Below are 23,821 nucleotides of genomic sequence, written 5' to 3'. Positions count from 1 at the left end.
TGGCCTCAGTGTGCATGCTCCTAGGATGAGCACGGGAAGCTCCAGTGCAGGGCAGTCATTCTAAGGTCTGACAGCAGGTGTCACTGTAGCTAGCAGGAGAGTCACAGAAACCCCAGCAGCAGAGGCAAAATAAAAATGCAAGTCTTCCCTGGTGGCGCAGCGGTTAAGAAGCCGCCTACCAATTCAGGGGACGTGGGTTCGAGCCCTGGTCCGGGAAGATCTCACATGCCACAGAGCAACTAAGCCCGTGCGCCACAACTACTGAGCCTGTGCTCTAGAGCCTGCGACCCAAAACTACTGAGCCCGAGTGCCACAACTACTGAAGCCCGCGTGCCAAGAGCCTGTGCTCCACAACAAGAGAAGCCACAGCAGTGAGAAGCCCACGCACTGCAACGAAGAGTAGCCCCTGCTGGCCACAACTAGAGAAAGCCCGCACGCAGCAACGAAGACCCATGGCAGCCAAAAATAAATAAATTTATTTATTTTTAAAAAAATACAAAGGAAAAAAACCTTAATTCTCTCCCTATTCAACTGAGAAGGAAGAGAAGGAAAACAAGAAGTTAAAATTCACCTTAAAAGTCGCTCACTCAAAGGCTGTTGTAGAAAAGCAACTAAGAGTTACCCTAACCTCTAACTTCCTTCCCTACTTTGTCTCTAATCAGTTTCTGCAACCAAACAAGAGATGATGCATTCTTCAGTTATCTGGCCCAGAGGCTGCTGCACCAACCCAAGGCAGTGAGGTACCTTCTTTGACAATGACATTCACAGAGCTCTGGCTTTGCAGGTTCCTCTCATCCTTGACGGTCAAGGTGAAAACGTAGGTTCCCACTTGCAGCCCAGTCACAGTGGCGACACTGCTGTTAGCATTCTCAAGCTGTACCCCGTCAGGTCCCCTGGACAAAGAGAGAAACCAGAGGGTGGAACTGTACCTGTCTACTGCTCTCCTGTCCCCGCAGGAGCAGACAATTATTGCCTCAGCTAAGACATGAACTACTGTTTCTCACACCTTGAGAGGGCATGTTTAAAAATATTCCATTTGGACAGAGTGTCATTTGGCCCCAAAATACAGGCTACCTGCTGATCAGGAAATTCCATTCACCAGCTTTCAAACACATCTAGCCTTATCCTTTGTAAGAGCTTCTAGAACATTCAAACTCTTTGCTGCTCCAGTAAAAGGAAGAAAGTGCTCTGAGCAGGTCTCTGACCAAAAGAATGATTTAAGAGTGATGTTTCTGAAAAGCATTTCTGGCCCAGTGGTTGGTTCAGCTCTTGCCAGAAAAGAAGCAAAATGCATTTCTTAGTCACATGCCAAACTCCCTCTTGCTGAAAAGTCAGGGAAAGGAAATGGGCCAAGGCTACAGAGGAACTCTCAGGGAAAAACCATCCTCTTCTTAGCAGTTCTACAGGCAAAACTCCCTCCAGCTCCTGGACAGGGGCCACAGAGGAACCAGGATGCCCTGTATCTTTCCTTCTCCCCTGTGGCCTCACGCTGCAGGTGAGCGAGCTCTGAGCCAGCATGTAGGCACAACACTGCACATATACCAGACAGTCCTTCTGTTCAAGGGTCAAAATGCCTCAGAGCTTTCCTTAACACTGCAGGACAACCAGAGAAACCTGTAGACTCCCAGGTTTTGCTCTGTTTTGTTTTGCTGTTTAAATGTATAACCCTGACCCTAGCAGCCCCCCTTGAAACAGATTCTCCTCCAAGAAGCTATGCTAAGGATTATTTCTGCTGTAAACACTAATAAAACTGAACTAAAAGGTTTATCTGCTGTATCTTCAATAAACAGTTATAATTAAAACATGCTGGGTTGAGGAAAATTAGGTTCTCCAAAAGATAGAAACGAAAGCTAAGGAAAATCATTTCTAGAATCCAACTCACTAATCGTAAGTCAAGTGCTTTTACAAGTCAAATTACAGCCCCTCCCCACCCATCTCTAACAACCTAGTCAACAACAAAAGCAAAAACAAAAAACCCAGTCTGTCCTATGGTTGCTACCTTTGGAAGTTGGGAATGCTTTTAACTCTTCCTTGGGATTGCTTCCTGTGGGATCCTGCATATAATCTGAGTTCCATTTGTTATGGTTTAAAGGAGCTGAAAGAAACTGTGAGAACCAGGAATGGTTCGATTAGGTAATTCCAATTTAATTAGTATTATTTTGGTTATTGCCTTTGGCCTCTGGCTGACATAAATGGTATATGGTATCTACAAGGAAACAATAACAGAGTAATGCTTTCATTTTGGAGATGAATTTTCAATTCCCCTTAAGAGCTGCTCTGTCCCATCCCCCCTGACAGCCTTACCCAGTTAATTTTGAGCAACAGTATTTTTCTGCTCCATTACCCCTTCCATCCTGCCTCTCAAGTGTAATTAAACTATGCATTTCAGCAAATGGACTGAACCTGTAAAAGCACCAGAACCACAAAGTACTACCTGGGGACAGCTAATGGTAAGCATTCTTTTTTTCCTTCTTACAAAAATTATATTTTTCTTAGAGTTGAAGTTTGGGATTGCAAACATTTCTTTCTCAGTAATCCCCCTTGGATAAGCTAATAAGAGAAAGTAAACTCTTAAAAGCAAATAAAACCTTGCTCTTCAAAGGTCTGGAGCCCTTGCATACATAAGGATTTTGTGTCAATACTCACTGTGTTTTTTCCCAGAGATATGAGATAATTTTCTGATCATCTGAGCTTTTGCTGCCATCCAGGGTTGTGCTATCCATGGGAAGAGTCAGCTCTTTATCTGGACCTGCATCTGCCTGTGGAGGCTTGTTGTTTTCTAGAAGACAAGAGACTTGGGAGTTCAAAAGCAGGCAGTCCAGCTGGGAAAGGAGAGGAAACAATTGGGACATATGTTCTGGAAGCCTCAAGGACTCTCCCTCTCCACTCATAGAACTGTCAGATACTGTGTGAGGTAAGGGTATGGTCAGGGAGCTCGCATGAAGAATATAAGACTGAAACGTATAAAACAACTCTGAAAGAACATGGATTGAAGTATAATGCTATAGGAGTTCAAATGAGAGGGTCTGAAAGATAAGGTAGGGCTTTCTTGAGGAAGTGGGCTTTAAGGTGGCCCTTAAAGGACATGGTGGGAGGAGTTCCCTGGTGGTCTAGTGGTTAGGATTCGGCACTTTCACTGCTGTGGCTCAGGTTCAATCCCTGGTCGGGGAAGTGAGATCCTGCAAGCCGCAGCCAAAAAAAAAAAAAAATAGGACATGGTAAGATTTGGGCTGGCAGAGACTCTATCTGCTAGCTCCCCTTGAAGGCACAATAACTCGCCAAGAGCAAGGGCACAAGCGAGGTTGTGAAATACTCCTTCTCTCTAGCTATGAAGAAAGCACTTGGGGAATGGACAAGAGCAGCTGCCAGGGGCTTGGTGGATTGGTAACTCCCACTTCCACCCTCATGGAGCTCAGAACCCAAACCCTCTTCTCCCCCCAAGGGTCAAGGGACCAGCCAACAGAAGAGCCTGCACCACAAGGTTAGAACTTACCAGGCTGCACAATAACAGTCACTTGAGCAGTGGCCTGCTGTCCTATTGTGTCAGTCACTGTGAGTTGGTAAGTATAGTCTCCTTCTTGCATGGCAGAGAGCTGCAGGGTCGGTGTTCTAACACCCTGGATATATAAATACAGACAAGTGGACTCCCGGAATCACATCATACAAGAAGTCCTACTCTGGTCTAAATGATTTACCCAGTTTTCTAAACCTAGGTTGGTAGTGGGCCATTACCTCCCAATTCAACATAATTACTGAATGCTCAATCAGACACTGTGGGACATCTTGTTAAAAGTTTCACCCTTCAAGGAAATAACCCTCTGACACAGCAACAGTTTCAAATAAAGTCAGAGCTCTCACAAAGTAGACGAGTACAGGAAAATGTGCAGAGATAATCAAGATCCATTTCTATGACCCAAGCAGAGAGAAAACCATTAACATATAGTAAAATAACACAATTTACAAAACAATGTTCTTCCTACTGAAGCTACACAGCGTGACCCTAACAAAGCTGCCTCGATAAAACATGGCAGCAATGACTCAAGATGCTTTGTAATGCTGTGTGTGCCCTTACAGGTCTGTACAGATTCTGCAACAGCGGAGAAACCTAACCTAACACCTTGCAGACATTTTATTTGGCCTTAGGGTTCTTAAAAGTTGGAAAATTTCACATAGAAGTCTAGGTTTCTGTCTTGTCTTGAAAAGCTGGAGGACCTAGCAACACTGGGACGATACTCCAGCGTGGCAACAACCAGCCTGACTGGAGGGCTGCTGACCCCTTTGGTCAGGGCTTACGCCCTCTGGTTTGCCACAGTCCCCATCCAGTTTTCTTCATTTACTTACGTTACCTACCTGGTGACAGATCTAGTCTCTTCTTAAATATCTCCAGAGAGAAGATGCTCACCATCTAGTCAGGCAATCTCCTCCAATTTCTAATAGAGCTCACTAAGATTTGCACTCTTCAGCAGAAACTAACACATTTTAAAGCAACTATACTCCGATAAAAATTATGGAAATATCTTGCTGCAAGTAGAAAAAGGCCTATGGCCCATTAACCAACTGAAAACTCAGAGAAAGCCTCTGTCTGCCTCTGCCAGCAGTAAATCCTAAACACAGAATTGAGAGTTGAGAGCCGTCTTGAGCTTTAACCACTGTTTCCAAATGTTGCTGCTGCATAAATTTGTCATTACGTCACCCAGCCAGCTCCGAGCATGTCACCCGCCGGTGGCCGGAGACCATGGGGGGCTCGGTACAAGGTGTTTCTAACATAGCAAGGGTTTGTGGGTTTTGTTTGTTTGTTTTGTTTATTTGAGAAAAACGGAAAGGAAAATGATGCAGCATCTAAAGCATTCAGATTGGACAACCTGCTTGAATTCTGATCAATGCTTCATTGTTAGCGTTTTGCACATGATTGTAATTTTTATGTCAAAAGAAGCCAAAACTTGCAATACTATTTTTAGCAGACAAAAAAATAAAAGAACTAAATGTAAAATGTATAAATATTTTTGACTTGAACATTTGGATGGCACTGGGTGCAAGTAGACCACTCATCCTTTGGACGGAATGTCTGGGAAAAAAGAGACTTTTGAAAAGGAGACGGTTGCTGTAAAGAGTCCATGGAGGGGTTATGTAGTACTGTAACCCACAACTGTTAAAAATAAATCAATAAATTGTCCTGTGCTGTATAAAAAAAAAAAAAAATTTGCACCCTTGTAGCTTCTAAAGAATTTTACTCCCTGAAATTATCCTAGAGCAGCTACCAGTCTTTTCCTCTAATACTAAACATTTAAGATAAAGTTTTTGCTAATGTGTTAACTAAAGGCCCCTTAATCTTTCTAGATTTTTTTAAAAATTCAAATGTTCTATTCACTAATCTGACTTTGGTTATTAAGATGGAGAAATATAAGCCTTGGATGGGTGACCCAGTCCAGCAGCTCTAATTCCCTGGGCAAGAAAAGACAGAAACTATTCCCTCCTACCTGCATCTCCATCACTTTCCCTTTGCTGTTTGGGCTGAGTGACCACTCATAGCTGGTGATGCCGTGATCATCAGTGCTCTGATTCCCAAAGAGGGTGATGGAGTTTTGGGGCAGGGTGATCACTTGGTTGGGGCCTGCATTGGCCACAGGGGGGTAATCCACAGCCTTGTTCACTGTCAGGCTTGCAGTGGTAGAGTTGGTAGCTCCATCAGAGTCTACTACAGTCAAGCTATCAGGAAAGAGAGAGGAATGCAATCAGGGATGGTCTTAAAGAAAGAGGAATAAACATGGAAGAACTGAAAATCAAGGCTAAAAAATACCAATGTGGCAGGATTACCAATCGGTAACCAATTCTAACGCATTCTTTTTGGAAAGTTAGAATAATACTAGAAGCTAACACCGGCTGAGGGTTTGCTGTGTGCCAGGCACTGCTCTAAGCACTCTGTATCTCATTCAATCCTCACAACAGCTCTATAAAGCACTATCCCCATTTTACTCCTTATACATATGAGGAGGCCGAGGCCAAAAGAGGTAAAGTAACTCGCCCAAGCTTGAAAGCTTGAAAACAGTGGAGGCAGGATCTAAATCTAGACAGTATATCTCCAGCACCATTTCACTCTGCTGCCTGCAAGTGTCTGTGGCTGGGACCTTTATAAGCATTGTCTGATCTGGCCCTCACAACAATCATATAGAATAGGTATCATCAACCTCACTATTATAGAAGCCTTAGAGAGGTAAGAAACCTGCCCAGAGCTAAATAGTGAGCCAACATGCAAGCCCAGTTCTCTGACTCCAAAGCCCAGAACCAAGTCTTAAGAAGCAATAATCCCTGGCCACTATTCCTATGGGGTTCAAAGACGCTACACTAAATAAAGCAAGCTCTGACTGCAGCAGGCTCTCCTCCCATCATCCTGTTTTGGCTGTGTACACAGCACAAGAATGGACTTCCTGGGCAGACAGCCTCTAGGATGGACCAGGGGGGCTAGCTCCAGTAAGATAGAAGCCTGAGATGGAAATGAATTCTCCTACGCAAGCGTCCCACAGTTTGTGCCAGTGTGAAAGAGAATTTGCAAGAGAAAAAAAAATGTTCATTTGTAAGAGCAGGCTTCTACCTAAATGATGCCTTCCAGCTGAACAGCCTAAAGCTTCTCTTGCCACCTCAAAATGTGAGCATAAGCAAGCAAGGAGGTTTGGGCTGCTTCCATTTTGCTGACAGAAAGAGGAAAAGCATATAAAAGACATGTCGTTTGTTTAAATCTCACAACCAGCCACAGAAAGAGCCAGACATCTGTGGGGTTTTTATCCCACAATCTCACTTTTTACCTATGATCTTAAGGGGACTTCTGATATTACAGCTTTTAGAAAAAGAACACAAAAACATCAGACACACAGACATGTGCAAATCAGCAAACATCTGAAAAAGAAAAATCCACAGAAGTTTTCCTCTCTTTCCAGTTTCTCTGTTTCCAGTTTTTTTTTTTTTTTAACATGTCTTATTTGTCTCCTATTTCAGAACAAAGCAAGTTATAGACAGATGGCAAAATGGCAGCTGCCCATTACGCTGACTTTCACCTCAGACAGTCCCTGGCTTGCACACAAAAGTTCTGGAACCAAACAGCAGCTGACCACAGGGCTGGGGAAAGAGGCCACTGCTGTGTAAAAGCAGGGGAGAGGAAAAGGTAAGTGCAATCAAACAGATTGGACCTTAATGCTAATCAAACCCAATCCCATCATTTCATGGACTGAGGCTTGGAAAAAAAGAACTGCACCCAATATCCCATTCACCCAAAACACTCTAGGTTAATACTGTGGTTAAAAGCTCAGACTCTGGAATCAGACAACCTGTGTGACCTTGGGCAAGTTACTTAACCTCTCTGTGACAATATTTCCTAATCTGTAAAATAAGAGCCATTATAATACCAGGTACAAGGGTTAAATGAGCTACTGCGTGCAAAGAGCTCAGAACAGTACTTAACACAGAAAATGTTCAAGAAGCAGTAGCTATTATTGTTACTATTTCAAAAAGGATGAACATCGCCCAGGCTAAATTCCATAAATGTTAAAATTCCTATATTAGAAATCCAAGGCGAAAACCAACTCACATTTCCATTTTAACTCAGTGAGAAGGCTCCTACCTTGTTGTAATAGCAGCTACCCTTCATTCACTTGAAGTCTTGAGTCAGTGAGAGTGTTGCTAAGTCAGAACTTGTATATTTATTTGTATGGTAGGTGCTGTGCTAGGACATTCCTTGCTGCGTCTCTGGTAGTGTCTAAAACGTGGTTAATCTCAGATCCAGTGGGGAAGACAGATACCCATGAACAAGCCGTTGCACCATGGCAGGCACCACATAGAGGCACTGAGTGCAACAGGGAAAGAGGAGGGACATACCCTCTCCTCTCTGGAGGGATCTCAGAGAGCCTCACAGAAAACTGAGGAGGTTCTTAAAGATAGGCGGAGTCCCAACAGATTGAGAAGGGCATTCAAGGAAGCATAAACAAAATACATATAGGCCAAGTCAAGGAGCAGAGTAGAATGAGTCCCGACTTGGGGATTAGAAAATCTGCATTTCAGCTCTAGCTGTGTGACCTCAGAGAAGTTAGTAAATACACCACGCCTCATTTTTCTCAGATGTAATGAGGATGGTATAGTGTACATATGGTGTTTGCGTGACACTCAGGTACGAGTGCTTTGTAGCCTACAGTGAATAATGCAAATATAAGGAGGATTACTCTAGGGTCAGCCTCACACTCATTAATCACAGTCTAGCATATCAACACTAGTTCCCAAAAGAACTATCTTTGAATCAAATTCTCTGAAAAGCCCCAACAGAGAAAGATGCTACAAATCATATTCAAATAAACCACTAAGTCAAAAGTAAAGATTTTGATATATCCTAAGTTGAGGAAGCATTTCCCAAAGGGGAGAGATGAGAGTAGATTCCTTCTAGATTTTTCCTGAGAAAAGGCAAAGGAAGATGGGCCCTTTCACTTAATGACAGAAATTCTAAAAAAAAGTTTGGATATATGCCAAATAAGGCTCTGAGAAGGATTAGCTCTGTGGATCCTGATCTATTACGCAAGAACCTTTGCCCTAAAAAGTTATCACTATTGTGACCACAGTTACAACATGGCTCAAAGAACCAGGGGAACCAAAGGCTATATTATCAGCCAACTCTACAGGGAATTTGATATCTGTCAGAGTGACTCCTATAAGAATGTAAAACCCATAAGGGGAAAAAAATGGCCTATGGTAAACTTGAAGGATCCAAATTTACCTGAAAGTGTAGTTCCCAGGGACGAGCTTACTTAGTTTTAAGATGGCCGTATCTTCAGAAATCTTCTCTTCTCTCAGAGGTCCCTTAAGTTCTTCCCAATGGTACTGGACGATCTTATCATCATCCGTGCTTTCTTGACCATAAAGAAATATCAGTTACAGCAGGAGAGCACTGGGTCTTAGCACTTATCCAGTTTATACAAACCAGGGCAACTACCCAGAGATTTGAGGCTAGGAAAACTTCATGAAATTACAGACTATCTCCCCAGAGTGTTTCTTCCCTCAGATTATTGGGTCATTCTGCCTCTCTATGAATATTCCACTGCGTAGTTTTCCAAGGACTCCAACACAGGCAACCTCTGGTTAAAACGCTACTGTATTAAGTATATGTATAAAAAAAGGAGAATCAAAAGGTCTTAAACACATGAAAAGATATTCAACCTCACCTAAAAAAGAAATGCAAATTTAAATTACACTTGAGATAGCATTTTTTAACCTCTCAAATTGGTAAACACCAAAGTTTCACAACACATTATGTGGGTAAAAAGTGTGGGGAAAGAGGCCCCCTCATAAGTCATGGTGGAAGCATAAATTGATACAACCTCTATAAGGAGCAATTTGGGAAAATTTATCTTTGTCCTTGCAATTCCTCTTCTAAGAATTTAATCCTTCAGATCTACTTGCACTTGTGTTGTGTATCTGTAGGACATCTAATATTTGTGTTAAATGTCATGCTTACAAGATTATTCACAATAATGTTATTTGTAATAGCAAGTCAAAAATAATCTAAATGGTCATCAATAGAGATTGAAAACAAGTACATATTCATACAATGAAATCATATATTCATATCATGGAAGGTCATGTAATCATTAAAGGAAAAAAAGAATGAAGAAGTACTGCATGTATTAATTCAGAAAAATTCTCCAACATATAGAAACAAGCACTGTATGTAACAGTGCACGTAATGTGTTGTCATAAGGACTGTATATGTATTTTCTTAAATACGCATCAAATATCTCTGGAAAGATACATAAGATAATACCATTGGTTGCCTGGAGGAAAACTGGATAGTTGGGAGACCGGGAGGGTAGTGATTCTTTTCACTGTGTACCTTTACATATTATTCAACTTTGATCTAATCAAAAATATAAAATAAAATGGTACTAAGTGAACCCTTTCTGCCACTCTCACAAGTGTTTCTTCCTATTCTGCCTCTTCCTCTTGGCCTGCTACTCTTCTGTCCTCCTCTTCTGGACAGAATCACCTACATGAAAGGTTTAACCCGCTAGAGGTCCCTCTGCTAAAGCAGCAGCTGCCTCTGCCACAAGCCCCTGTTGTGCCAAGACACTCAGGGGTGACGGGGCCTTAACGGGCCTCCAGAGAGACCAAGCCAATGCTGGAGGGCGACAGGCCCGAAACCTCTTGCACACACAGAGCCAAGGCCCAGAAATCGTCTCATGTCACCCATCAGGTGACACTACTCTGAAGGGTGACATGTTAACAATGGGCCCAGGCAGGGGTGTGTGCTCCATTCTGTGAGTCTCTCCAGGAGAAGGCTAACGAGAATCTTGCTAGGCAGTGATAGCTGAGTGAGAGCTCTTTGTCAAGGCTCTCAGTTACTTATCTTGTCATGATAGGAAGGAGCTTTGTTTCCATAGCTAAGGATGGCAACTCCAGGCAAGCGAATTTGAAAACCAGCAAGTCTCAACTAAAATAATGCTAAACACATGAACAATCCTACTTTCTTACCATCTCAGAGCAGAACTATTACTGCAGACAGGCCACACGGGGATTTTTTGTGTGTGTGTGTGGTATGCGGGCCTCTCACTGCTGTGGCCTCTCCCGTTGCGGAGCACAGGCTCCGGACGCGCAGGCTCAGTGGCCACAGCTCGTGGGCCCAGCCGCTCCGCGGCATGTGGGATCTTCCCAGACCAGGGCACGAACCCGTGTCCCCTGCATCGGCAGGCGGACACTCAACCACTGCGCCACCAGGGAAGCCCCACATGGGGATTTTAAACAGGGCCTGTCTGGTTTTTACTTCCTAATCAATTGCTTCAGATGGTTGGTCTTCCCCTAACACGGCCAAGAGGACTGGCCTAAACAGTATGCAGACATAGTTGGCCCCAAACCTTCTACCAGTACACAGTGAAGGCTCTTCTAAAACATCATGCCTAGACAAGTACTCACGGCTGCCATCAATGACTGTAGAAGTGGTTGGCAGAGAGATCTCCTGGAACTGTGGTGACACAATGGCAACAGGAGGCCGATTCTTACGGGGCTCTGCAAGAACATGACCCACAAGAAATTGGAAGAGGGTCTTTATAAATTATAGGAGAAGCAGGCCATATCTGGGTAGATCATAAGTCATTTTCCATTACATAAGTGAGAGCTGAGCATCACCAAATGGTAAAGTCACAGATCAGGTTGCCATTCTAACCTAAGACACCTGGGAGTGTTAAAGCCTCTTCTAAACCTGACGACTGCTAAGGCCATGCCCTGCGCATTCTTTCAATTTCTTTCAATGCTCATGTCCTACTTACTACATCAGAAGTACTACAGCAGCAACTTCCTGCTTTCAAGCAAGCTGAGTAGAGGTGGACAACAAACAAGCTTTGTGAACTAGGAATTGCCCAATACGTAAATATATTACAAAAAAAGAATGAGAATTTAAAACCCCTAAAATCAAATCTCCATCTCCTTGGGAATCCTGCAGAAGGAGCAGTGGAGACATGGCCAGGGCTGGGTAACATACCTGGTTTCACTGTCACATTCACATAGCCTTCCCCGTGGGCATTTTGACCATCTACAATCACTTTGAATTCATACAGGCCTGGAGTGAGCTGCAGAAGTGAGAGAAGATCTTGTAGACAACCACAAACAGCAGCATAATATTTAAAATAACGCATATATCTGAATTTTCCAATGTTGTTTCTTGAATTCTCCTCTTCTTGCACCATTTCCAAAATGGAGAAAGTAAACTAGCTGAAGATATGAAACAATGAATTATAAACTAAAAAACCATAGCTTTTCATGTGAATCTTATTACTAGCTGACTCGGAACAACAGAAGGGATTTCAACATCTCTGTACTCCCATTTTCTTTTCAGAAGAACATTAAGGGCCCAACCATCCTACTTCACAGTTATGAAATTAAAACAATCATCTCTGCAAAGAAAAACATTTTGTAAAAAACACCAAACAGCTCTCAAATATCTGAACATTTCCCCCTCTTGATTTCCACTAACTGTATGAACATTAAAAAAAATCACCCACAATCCCATTGTCCTAACACCCCAATTGATCACATTTTTCTTATTTCCTTCTAATCTTTTACCACATCCAAAAAAAGAGCTATAAACAGTACATCTGTCCAACAAACATGTATTGAGAATCAATTATATGTGGTCATTGTCCTAGGCTTGGGGTTTGGAGAGGAATTAGATAAGGTCCCTACCTTTGAGGAGCTCATAGTTCAGTGGTATTCAGGGCCTAGCTAAAATCACGATATATCAAACTTTTTATTATTCTTTCTTCCATTCATTGAGCATGAACACTTTCCCCATTAGAACAGTCTCTTAAATAGTCATTTTAATGGATGCAGAACAGTACATGAATAAATGTGCCATAATTCACATAAGCATCTCACATTGTTGGATATTTGGGTTGCTTCCAAAATTTTACTATTATAACTAATGCTGTGGTGAACACCTTTCAGGTAAAATGATTTTTTTCTTTCTTTTGAATTATCTTCTTTGGGTAAACGCTAATTGAATGCATGGAGCATTTTTGACCACTTCCTTCTTCTTGTAATGCTCTCCTTCCTTGGCTTTCACTTCTAGGCCTACTCCTCATTTTCTTCCATTTCCTCTTCCTTCCATACCTTTAATGACAGTGTTCCCCAGCATTCCAATTGCAATCCATTTATTACTTCACTCTACACCCTCTCTGGATGTTTTCATCTATTCATGGCTTCAGTTGTCAACTATTTGACGCTGGTGTACAAATTTATCACTCCAGCCCGGACTTGCATCCTGATCTCTAGCCCCTTACCCCCAACTACTTATTGGTCCCTCCACTCAAATGTTTCACAGGTACCTCAAGCTCACTCTGTCCCAGCATGAATTAATCACCTGCAAACCTCTTCCAAACCTGCTCCTCTGTCTATGCTCCTCATTTCAGTGAAGATCACCACAAACATACCAACATCCAACGAAGTGTCTAAGCCAAAAGGCTAAAATTATCCTGGACTTCTCTTCCTCACCACCTCCACCCAATTAATTGACCACCAAGTTGACCTCCATAATATTTCTCAAATCCACCCACTTCTCTCCATTCACACTGTCATCACCTTAGTTTTTAACCATTCATCATAGCATAGTTGTTAAGAGCATGGGCTTAGAGATGGAAAGTTCCAGTTCAAATCTACCATTTCATAGCTTTGTGCACTTTGGCCAAACCACTTTGTTTTTCTAATTTTTATTTTCGTCATTTGTAAAACAAATACTAATATTTACATCTTGGGGTTGTTAGGAAGATTAAATGAAATAACTGCATAAAATAATTTGCACTGTTTCTGGCACATGGTAAGAGCTCAATAGGTGGTTTTTAAGTTTTATTTTATTTATTTAGTTTTTTTTTCACTCAGACTATTATTATCTCACACCTACATTTTTCAATAGATTCCTCCCTGGTCTCCCTAGTTTGAGTCTTATCTCCTCCAACCTGCAGTCAGGGTGATCCTTCTAAACTGAAAATCTGAACATGTCATTCTCCTGCTTAAAACCTTTCAAAGGCGCCATATTCCCTCTGGATAAGAGCCCAAGGCCTCACTCTGGCACACAAGGCTCTGTGCCATCTGGCACCTGCATCTCCAACTTACTTGTGCCACTGCTCCTCTCATACCATGGGGTCCAGTCAGGATGAACCACGTAAAATTCCCTTTTTCCCACATTTCTCTCTATTATTTGGTCCAGTGGACATATTGCTTCCTCTGCTTGGGGTATTACCACTCCACCCTTTACCCAGTAAGCCAGTCACCTTTCATGACCCAACTAGCCAACTCTAAGAAATCTACTCTAACTCTCCAGGGCTTCAATACCCGATGCACTGACCTAGTGGACTCCTGTTATAATTACCTGCTTCTGGTCAGTAGCACCTACTAGGCTGTATTTTCCTTAAATGTTAATATTATGATTAATTCACTAGTAAATCCCCAATACCTGCCACATAACTAGTGTACAATGAACAGTTGTTGAAAGAAAGAGAGGAAAGAAAGGAAGGAAGGATGGACGGAAGGAAGGGAGGGAGGAAGGAAGAAAGAAAGAAAGAAGGAAGGAAGGAAAAAGCAATTGCTTGGCCAAAGAATATGAACATTTTTATGGCTCTTAATAACTACACTGAATCCCAAAAAAAGACTGAGCCAATTTACACAGTCATGTGGCCACAAATAACCTAGCTTATCTCCCAAATTCTAAAATCCTTATGTTACCCTTAAAAGCTGTTTAGTGTGTATTTTCAGCTATCACCACTATGCTTATACAATATTCTCACCATAAATGAAAATTTGAGAATCATACACTAACAAATACTGGATGTCAGCCAGCCAGACTTTTGGAGGATTCGCTTCTGAAAGACTGTTCCTAAGTGTGGACAGAAAATTCTATGTTATACATGTTAGAAAATGGTCAACACCTCTACCCCATCCCTGCAAATAACAGGAAGCAAGTTCACCTTGGATAGTTTGAGGACCTGGGCATGTTTCCCTTCCATTTCCCCACTGTAGTCTTCAGGATGAGTAATCAGCTGCCAGTCGTAGGTGTAGGTCTCTCCTATAGAAGGGCAGTTACAAAAACCATGAAAACACACACCTACACACAAACGGGGCAACCACATAGCTTGTGAGTAACAAAATTTTTCTCAATCTTGACAAGACCTTAGTTTTCAAGATTTTACCCCAAAGCCAAAGGGAAACCAAACATTCTGTTGAAAGAAAAGGTGGATTCTGCTGACTCAACTATACTTAGGGCTTCTTCCAACTCTCTCCCAGCAATGCTCATTCCTGCCCCATACCCACGCTGCTTTGGGCCAATCCTCCCCTAAAATACCAGGTTGCTCATGGTATGGCATCCCAGTGAAAATACATGCCCTACAAACCACTATGAATGAACTCACTGGGAGTAAAGGCCATTTTCTTGCAAAACTTCTTTTGCAACAAAGAACAGCAATGACTTCTAAATAACATGGTTCAAAAATACCTTTTTCAAGAGTGCTAACAATACTCGTCTCACTGAGGTCATCACACCCTGGTGAGTTAAAAGAGCTACTTCATTCCTGCTGAGCTAATAAATAACACACTGCAGAAGGTGGTAGGGGATGGCCCATTTAAAACAGGCCCCAATGAAATTAATTAAGATCAAATGAAGCATTAAATGGTCCTCATTTGTAGCTCAGACTGTATGACTGGGTAGCGTGAGGATAGAATCCTGTTATCTAAATGGAATCCCTCCCCAGTTAAAGTTGTCTTAAATATTTTTTGGAACAAGATGCATTTATGGCTAGGAATGGGTGGGATTCAGTAGGAAGGTTTCATTTAATTTACTACCCAAAAAGGGAAAAATAAAAGGGAAAAAAAAGAAGTCTCAAATGCTTACAGAGAATGGTCACCTTTTTCTTACTTCATGAGTTCAAAAGTTAACACACAGAACTTAATTCCAAACAGTCTTAAGACTAGATTTTACTTTATAAGCCTGAGATACAAGATCTATTACTCTTCCTTCCTCCAGAGAATACTAGCTTTGTTTTGGCCAGTTGTCAGCCCCAGGCAGCTCTCATAAATGTATCTGTAGAAGTTAGGTTACGTGAGGAGCAGGAAAGAAGCAGAAGTAGGACTGGTGCTAAGAGATGACATTTCTTGAACTGTAGTTAGAAACTTTTTTTCCCCACACAGAAAACAGACTCACACTAGCTTGGGAATTGACAATTTTATAACATCTGAGGCTAGCAACACAAGTTGCAACAAATGACAATACTCTTAGAACAGAAAAGCTCAGGGAACGAATTATGCCTTACAGACAGGAATTTGCCTAAGGGTAGGAACAACTGAGTACAGGTCTGTTAGGCAGAATGCTGGTTTTAATGATTTAGGGCAGTGGTTTTCAAATCATGCCTCTGAACCCTAGAGAGATCCTGAGAGGTGCTGCAGGGGCTGCCATAGGAGATGAGAGGAATGAAGAACAGGCAGAGCTGGTCCTGCCTCATCGTCCCCAACCTTTGAAAGTTTGAAACCATCCATCTCATGTATCTGATTAAGACTGAAGAAACTGGGGAGCGGAGAGTTGAAAGAATCTGTTTTTGAACTGATGTGTTTTGGAATACTGATATACAACGTGATATCAACCCACAGAAATGTATATACAAATAGGGGTTAGAAAAGAAAATACAGTAGTGCCAGGATATCTTTCACAGAAGAGTGGAAGCAACGGCAGGTCAAAGCAGTTCTTTCTTTACCTGCATCTTCAAAGGCCACCAAATCCATTCACCTTAACTTATCACCAGAGGAGGAAAGGAATATGTTTCTCTATAGGAAGGTGGAATGAACTGATAAGGAAAACTCAATGTGAGGGCAGAAATAAAGAACAGAGAGGGGGGGCTTCCCTGGTGGCGCAGTGGTTAAGAATCTGCCTGCCAATGCAAGGGACACGGGTTTGTGCCCCGGTCCAGGAAGATCCCACATGCCGCGGAGCGGCTGGGCCCGTGAGCCATGGCCACTGGGCCTGCGCATCTGGAGCCTGTGCTTTGCAACGGGAGAGGCCACAACAGTGAGAGACCTGCATACCGCAAAAAAAAAAAAAAAAAAAAAAAAAAAGAACAGCGATGGGGCTTCCCTGGTGGCGCAGTGGTTGAGAATCTGCCTGCTAATGCAGGGGACATGGGTTCGAGCCCTGGTCTGGGAGGATCCCACATGCCGCGGAGCAGCTGGGACCGTGAGCCACAACTACTGAGCCTGCACGTCTAGAGCCTGTGCTCCGCAACAAGAGAGGCCGCGATAGTGAGAGGCCTGCGCACCGCGATGAAGAGTGGCCCCCGCTTGCCACAACTAGAGAAAGGCCTTGCACAGAAACGAAGACCCAACACAGCAAAAATAAATTAATTAATAAACTCCTACCCCCAACATCTTCTTTAAAAAAAAAAAAAAAAGAACAGAGAGGGCATTTAGGTTCTGCAAAAGTACTTTTTGCATAAATACACTATTTGGTACTAGGCCCAGAAAGTAGGGATATTGTATTGGAAACATGTGTACCTAAAATGCAAGGACCCCATCCTAAATACAGTAAGGCATTTTGCTTAACTAGCCTTACAATGAGCTACTTGATTAACCTTATAATGAGAGTTAACACAAAGCCAATGCAATCATTTTCCATCAACATATGCTTCACTTCATGTCACAGATAATCTTAAGAGAATACGTGTCTATAAGTCAAACTTTGGTATATTAACATGTACTTCAAAGGTTAAAGGGATGCGCATATTACAAAAGTTTTCTTAAGTAATAAATTAATCATCCCCTAATTTATATATTTTATAAATTTGAATATTGTATATTACATTGGGCTTGTCTTTTTTTTTACATGACAAATCTATATTAGTAGTAGTCTTTAATAACTTCTCTACAAGTTCTATATCTGCTACTTACTAGTTGTTTGGCCAAAATAAACAGGTTAACCTGAGTCCCAGTTTTAAATGGGCATAATAAAATCTACATTTAATGAGCATCAGCTATGTGCTAGGCACTGAGGTATATAGGTACGTTATACCATTTAATTTTGCTCTTAAAGTAACCTTATGAAGTAGGAATTATTATCCTCATTTTACTGAGAAAGAAATGGAAACTTAGAGAAGTTAAATAATTTGCTTAAAATCATTCAGCTAATGACTGGCTGAGCTCAGATTTGAACCCAGCCTGAACATCAAAGCCCATGATCTCAAACATTATATTGCCTCTCATATCACATAAATATTTGTGCATGTTCAAGCTATATCTTATTCTCATAGGACTTTTACAGACAGTAAATGTATGTAGATTCCATTATGAATTAAAACATTAACCAAATATAAGTGGATGTTTTACCTGCATCTGGCTCTTGGAGAACATATGCATTTAACTGAACTTCATTCTTAGGCAAGGTAATCTGGACACTGTTTCCAGCAGATACCACCAGTTCCTTTATAACTGGAAATGAAGAAAATACACAAGAGATAAGAAATTAGATCCAGACTATCTCATTTCTCTCCTTCCTTTTGTGGCCAAATTTCTTCTATAAACAATATTCAGCTACTACCTTCATTTCCTCATTATTTACCCACTCTCTAATCCCCTGAAACGTGACTGTGCCCCCACTTTTCCACCGAAAAGGATCCTTAGAGGTCATCAACAAACTGCTTCTTAGCTAATCTAATAGCTGTTTCTCAACCCTCATCCTTCACTTCTGTGGTATCTAATACTGCTGACTGCCTCCATCTTAAAACTCATGGTTATCATGACACCATATTATTCCACTTTCTTCCTTTCTCTCTGAGTTTTTCTCCACTGTATTTTAACTATGATCTTTCCCTAAGCCCTCTTTATATAGTACTTTCCACAGAATTCAATAAACAGAGTTCAACTCTGTTTCAAGGATCATCTTTATGCTGATACATAACTTTCTAATAAAATATATATATAAAGTTCCTAGAGGAAAAGGCAAGTGTTGGCTGCAAGGCCAGCCTTAATTTTCTTTCCATTTCAATTGATACAGCCATAGACTTAGATAATTCCAAGAATCTTAACTGGTCTTCCGTCTGCTAGCTCTCCCCATTCTAATCCATTCTGTCTCCCTAAAACACCCATCACCATGAATTTTTCTAAAATACTCACCCACCATGATAGTCTCCTACTTAAGACCCCCACTCCCACACCATGTTTCAGTCCAAATTCCTAACCTGGCATCAGAGATCCATCATCACCTGATCACATCATCTCACCCTTCCACCCGATTCTGCCTCTAGTTATGCTCATTTTCCCTCTTGTGCTCCACAGAAGTCTACTCTTGGGGACTTCGCTAAAGCTTTTTTCTTCAATTGGGGTGTGTGCTTACTTTATTATAAATACAGTACTTTGTTTCTAGCTTAAAAGCCAGGCTTCTCTCCAAAAAATCTTCCCAGACCATTTCAGTTCGAACTGATCTACTTCCTGAACCACTTCAGCATTTTTGGAACATCCATCAGCTAATAGCTAGATACTAGATTTCTGCTTTTCACCAGCTATTCCATACATGTCAAAGCTTCTCAACTATGGCACAACCAATTCTTTGGACCAATTCTCTGGACCACGACATTTTGGACCAATTCTTTGTGCGTGTTGGGGTTGGGATGCGGGGAGATTGTCCTGTGCACTGTAAGATGTTTAGTAGTATTCCTAGTCTCTACCCACTAGATGTCAGTAGCACCCCTCCTCCACGGTTGTAACAATGAAAAATGTTTACAGGCTGTTGAGAACCACTGATTATATAAATCTTATTTCTCTAACAATAATTGTTCACTTGGTATGAGACCTAGGAACTAGAGAGCTTAAAGCAAACAACTGGCTGGTTCACCCATATTCCAAGACTGGAAGGTGAAAAGGGTTTCCTAGACAAATATGAAATTTGAGATTTATCTGTCTGCTTGGGAACACTGCACCTGGGGAGAAATGAAACCATCCATTATGGAAGCTTCAGCATTTAGACACTCCAGGAGGTGGAATAAGAATTGCTGCAGTAACTTTCAAAAAAAAGAGAAAAGAAAAGAAAGAAAGAAGGAAATCACTATACTTAGAGAAAGTATAATGGTCAAAAATACAGCGCAGGGCTTCCCTGGTGGCGCAGTGGTTAAGAATCCGCCTGCCAATGCAGGGGACACGGGTTTGAGCCCTGGTCCGGGAAGATCCCACATGCCACGGAGCAGCTAAGCCCGTGCACCACAACTACTGAGCCTGAGCTCTAGAGCCCGCGAGCCCCAACAACTGAGCCTGCGTGCCACAACTACTGAAGCCTGTGTGCCTAGAGCCTGTGTTCTGCAACGAGAAGCCACTGCAATGAGAAGCCCGCGCACCACAGTGAAGAGCAGCCCCCGCTCACCGCAACTAGAGAAAGCCCGCATGCAGCAACAAAGACCCAACACAGCCAAAAATAAATGAATAAATTTATTTTAAAAATTATATATATACAGCGCAGCCCAAAACTTTCACAATTACACCAAAAATTACAACCATTCTGCCTGAATACAAAAATTACTTTAGTGCCTCAGGACTGAAACACTAAAATTTTATGTTATATTACCACTGAAGGAAACCTTAGGAAATTAAAAATTGGCAAAAATTCGTTTTCACTGGCTTTGCTTCACCCTGTTGACTTTTTCAGGGGATAAAGATCAACTTAGTTCCCTTGATTAAGCATTTCCTCCTAATACCTTAGAACAGAACTTATGAAGCAGACTTGTTGTTAAGGCAACACTCTGTATAAATCTCCTTCCTATGAGTTGCTTTAAAAATAAAGATGCAAAAAATAGTAATAATAAAAAAAATAAAGATGCAGAATTCCCTGGCAGTCCAGTGGTTAGGACTCGGTGCTTTCATTGCTGTGGCCCCAGTTTGATCCCTGGCCAAGGAACTAAGATCCCATAAGCCACATGGCACTGCCTAAATAAATAAATAAATAAACATTTAAAAAATAAAAATAAAGATGCTATCGAAATCACAGACACAAATATCTGACCCACAATCACCCATTCAGAAGGCAAACAGTTATACACATCCGACTCTTTCTTCCCAGTGGCCTCTGCTTGCTTGGCTCCTTGAACATTACTTAATTGAATCTAGGTACAGTGGAATTTGGCTCTGGAAAGAGCCTCAAAATACCCATAGGCTGGAGCTTATTGAAAAAAGGATTGAGAGACCAAGTCCTATGATTACAGGGACATTAACAGGATTATTATTTTTTTAACCTACAGTATCTAAAAGTCATGCCTCCCTCCTTTCTTTCCATGAACAGGGAACATTTTGATCAAAATCTCTATTTCCCCATCCTATCTCCAAGGACAGAAGAAAAGGGCCTCACCTGGGTATGGTGCTGAGGTGCTCTGGAAAGAGGCCTGAGGGGTAGGGGTGGCATAACTGTAGGAAGGAGCCACTGGCAGAGGGGTAGCAATCAGGATTTTCCCAGGGATTGTTACTTGCTGAATGCTAGGAGTAGCACCCGGGTCCTCTGATGCCTCAGGTTGAACTGATACATTTGACCAACCAGGAATCTTCGCAGTCAGATCTGTGGTTAAGGGATTAGAAATTGTATCTGTGTTGTGGACCTAGAGAAATGCAAAAATTCATTTGAATAGGCAAAAGTTATACAGCCAGTTTTTTAGGTCATGTCTCATGAAATAACTGCATGTTAAATTTTTTTTTTAAAAATGCAAAACTGTCAAAAATATTAAAGAAACTAATCTTATCACCCAAAGTGGTGTTAAAATGTTGATATAAATCTTCCCAGTATTTTTTTTCTATGCGAAGTTTTGCTTAAAACAAAGTAGTAATAATTACACTATGTATACTTTTACCTTCTTTTCTTACTTAATATTTATATTCAATCTTTCTACAAATATGTATTAAGCAACTATTATAAAACAGGCCTGTGGATCCAAAATATAATTAAAACATAATCACTGTGCTCAACAAGCACACAATCTAGTGGGGAAGAAAGGACTAGAAACATAATAAGCCAAAATGGTAAATATACCTATAAGAGCCATGACTGAACCAAAGAAACATAATCGGAGTACTTCTCTTTCTTGGAGAGAGGAAGCATGTGAAGAAGGATGGTTTAAATAAGTAAATAAAGACCCTCTGGAGGTGGAGAGTCCTGAGATGCATTTTAAAGGGTAAACTAGGGAAGAGGCTGAGGGGAGAGATGAGTATAAGCACAAGAAATGAGATTAACATGGCTAGTGTTGGGAAATGAGTCATAAGCAAAGTGACAGGCAGGGAGTAATAGAAGATGAGCTGGGAAGACAGTGAGGGGTCAGACTAAAGAAGACATTAGATGCTACTTTAAGAAGCCAGGTGATGATGACAATTAAAGGGTTATATACAGGGAAGTGACAAGGTAGGTCAGGTTTTTGTTTTAAATGAATCATTCAGGTTGTTGCACAGTTTATGGGTTTGAAGGAGTGAGACAACAGCAGGAATACCCTTTAGGAGGTTACTGCATTCATCCAAGTGAGAAATGATGAGTGGTTAAACAGGGTGGTTGTATGGATTTTTTTAAATCAACTAATTGAAGTATAATACACAAAATAAACGGCACACATTTAAAGTGTATAGGTCAATGAGTTTTGACAAGTGTATACACCCATGTAACCACAATCAAGAGAGAGAATATTTCTATCAGCCACAAAAATTGGTTCATGCCATAGACTAATTTCCATTAATGAAATTATTAAATCAGTAATTTAAAAAACTCCCAGTGAACAAAAGTCCAGGACCAGACAGCTTCACAGGTGAATTCTACAAAACATTTAAAGAAGAAGTAACACGTATCCTTCTCAAAATATTCCCAAAAATTGAAGAGAAAGGAACACTTTTGAACTCATTCTAGAAGGCCAGTGTCACCCTGATACCAAAAACAGACAAAGCCACCACACAAAAAAAGAAAATTACAGACCAATATCACTGATGAACATAGATGCAAAAATTCTCAACAAAGTACTAGCGTACCAAATTCAACATTACATGAAAAGGATCATACACCATGAGCAAGTGGGATTTATCCCAGCAATGCAAAGATGATTCAATATCCACAAACCAATCAATGTGATATACCACATTAACAAACTGAAGAATAAAAATCATATGATCATCTCAATAGATGCAGAAAAAGCTTCTGACAAAAATTCAACATCCATTTATGACAAAAACTCTCTAAAACTGGCTATAGACAGAACATACCTCAACATAATAAAGGCCATATATAACAAACCCACAGCCAACATCATACTCAACAAAAGACAAGGGTGCCCACTCACACTGCTTTTATTCAACATAGCACTGGAAGTCCTAGCCACAGCAATCTGACAACAAAAGGAAATCAAAGGAATCCAAACTGGAAAAGAAGTAAAACTGTCACTGTTTGCAGATGATATGACACTATACATAGAAAATCCTAAAGATGCTACCAAAAAACTATTAGAACTAATAAATGAATTCAGTAAAGTTGCAGGATGCAAAATTAATATAGAGAAATCTGGTGCATTTCTATACACTCATAATGATCTATCAGAAAGATAAATTAAGGAAACAATCTCATTTACAATTGCATCAAAAATAATGTAATACCCAGGAATAAATATAACCAAGGAAGTAAAAGACTTATACTCTGAAAACTGTAAGACACTGATGAAAGAGAAAAGGGAGCCCTCGTACACTGTTGGTGGGAAGGTAAACTGGGGCTACCACTGTATAAAACAGTATGGAGGTTTCTCAAAGAACTAAAAATAGAATTTCCATACCCAGCAATTCCACTCCTGGGTATATATCCATAAAAACAAAAACAAATTTGAAATGTTCAATGCAGCATTATTTACAATGGCCAAGACATGGAAGCAACCTAAGTGTCCATCAACAGATGAACAGATAAAGAAGATGCGGTATATATATACAATGGAATACTACTCAGCCATAAAAAGAATGAAATTTTGCCATCTGCAACAACATGGACAGACTTGGAGGGTATTATGCTAAGTGAAACAAGTCAGACAGAGAAAGGCAAATATTGTATGATATCACTTATACGTTTATGTGGAATCTAAAAAATAAAACAAACTAGTGAATATAACAAAAAATAAAGTCTCATAGATATAGAGAACAAACTAGTGGTTACCAGTGGGGAGAGTGAATGGGGGAGGAGCAAGATAGGGGTAGGGGATAAAGAGGTTCAAAATTCTATGTATTCTATGTATAAAATAAATAAGCTACAAGGATATATTGTACAACACAGGGAAAATAG

General features: G+C 41.0%; 1 protein-coding gene across 2 annotated transcripts in view; it reads right to left on the bottom strand.

Moving 5' to 3' along the window:
- KIAA0319L (KIAA0319 like) overlaps nt 1-23,821 on the bottom strand; it is a 114,009-nt gene that overhangs the window by 25,412 nt on the left and 64,776 nt on the right. For both annotated transcript variants that reach the window (XM_022575209.3, XM_022575208.3), the window contains exons 4-13: nt 20,885-21,128; nt 17,881-17,982; nt 14,484-14,581; nt 11,507-11,594; nt 10,942-11,034; nt 8,753-8,885; nt 5,478-5,706; nt 3,494-3,617; nt 2,647-2,779; nt 745-893 (exon numbers count right to left, since the gene is read on the bottom strand). In XM_022575209.3, the coding sequence (XP_022430917.1) occupies nt 745-893; nt 2,647-2,779; nt 3,494-3,617; nt 5,478-5,706; nt 8,753-8,885; nt 10,942-11,034; nt 11,507-11,594; nt 14,484-14,581; nt 17,881-17,982; nt 20,885-21,128 (1,393 nt within the window). The remainder of the gene's footprint in view (nt 1-744; nt 894-2,646; nt 2,780-3,493; nt 3,618-5,477; nt 5,707-8,752; nt 8,886-10,941; nt 11,035-11,506; nt 11,595-14,483; nt 14,582-17,880; nt 17,983-20,884; nt 21,129-23,821) is intronic.

This window comes from Delphinapterus leucas, chromosome 1, assembly GCF_059928025.1.
Source record: "Delphinapterus leucas isolate spDelLeu-1000000601 "Yukka" chromosome 1, BTC_Dleu_Yukka2, whole genome shotgun sequence".
Lineage (NCBI taxonomy): Eukaryota > Metazoa > Chordata > Mammalia > Artiodactyla > Monodontidae > Delphinapterus > Delphinapterus leucas.
The sequence above is the reverse complement of the archived record's forward strand: the minus strand, read 5'-3'. Positions and strand labels throughout refer to the sequence as shown.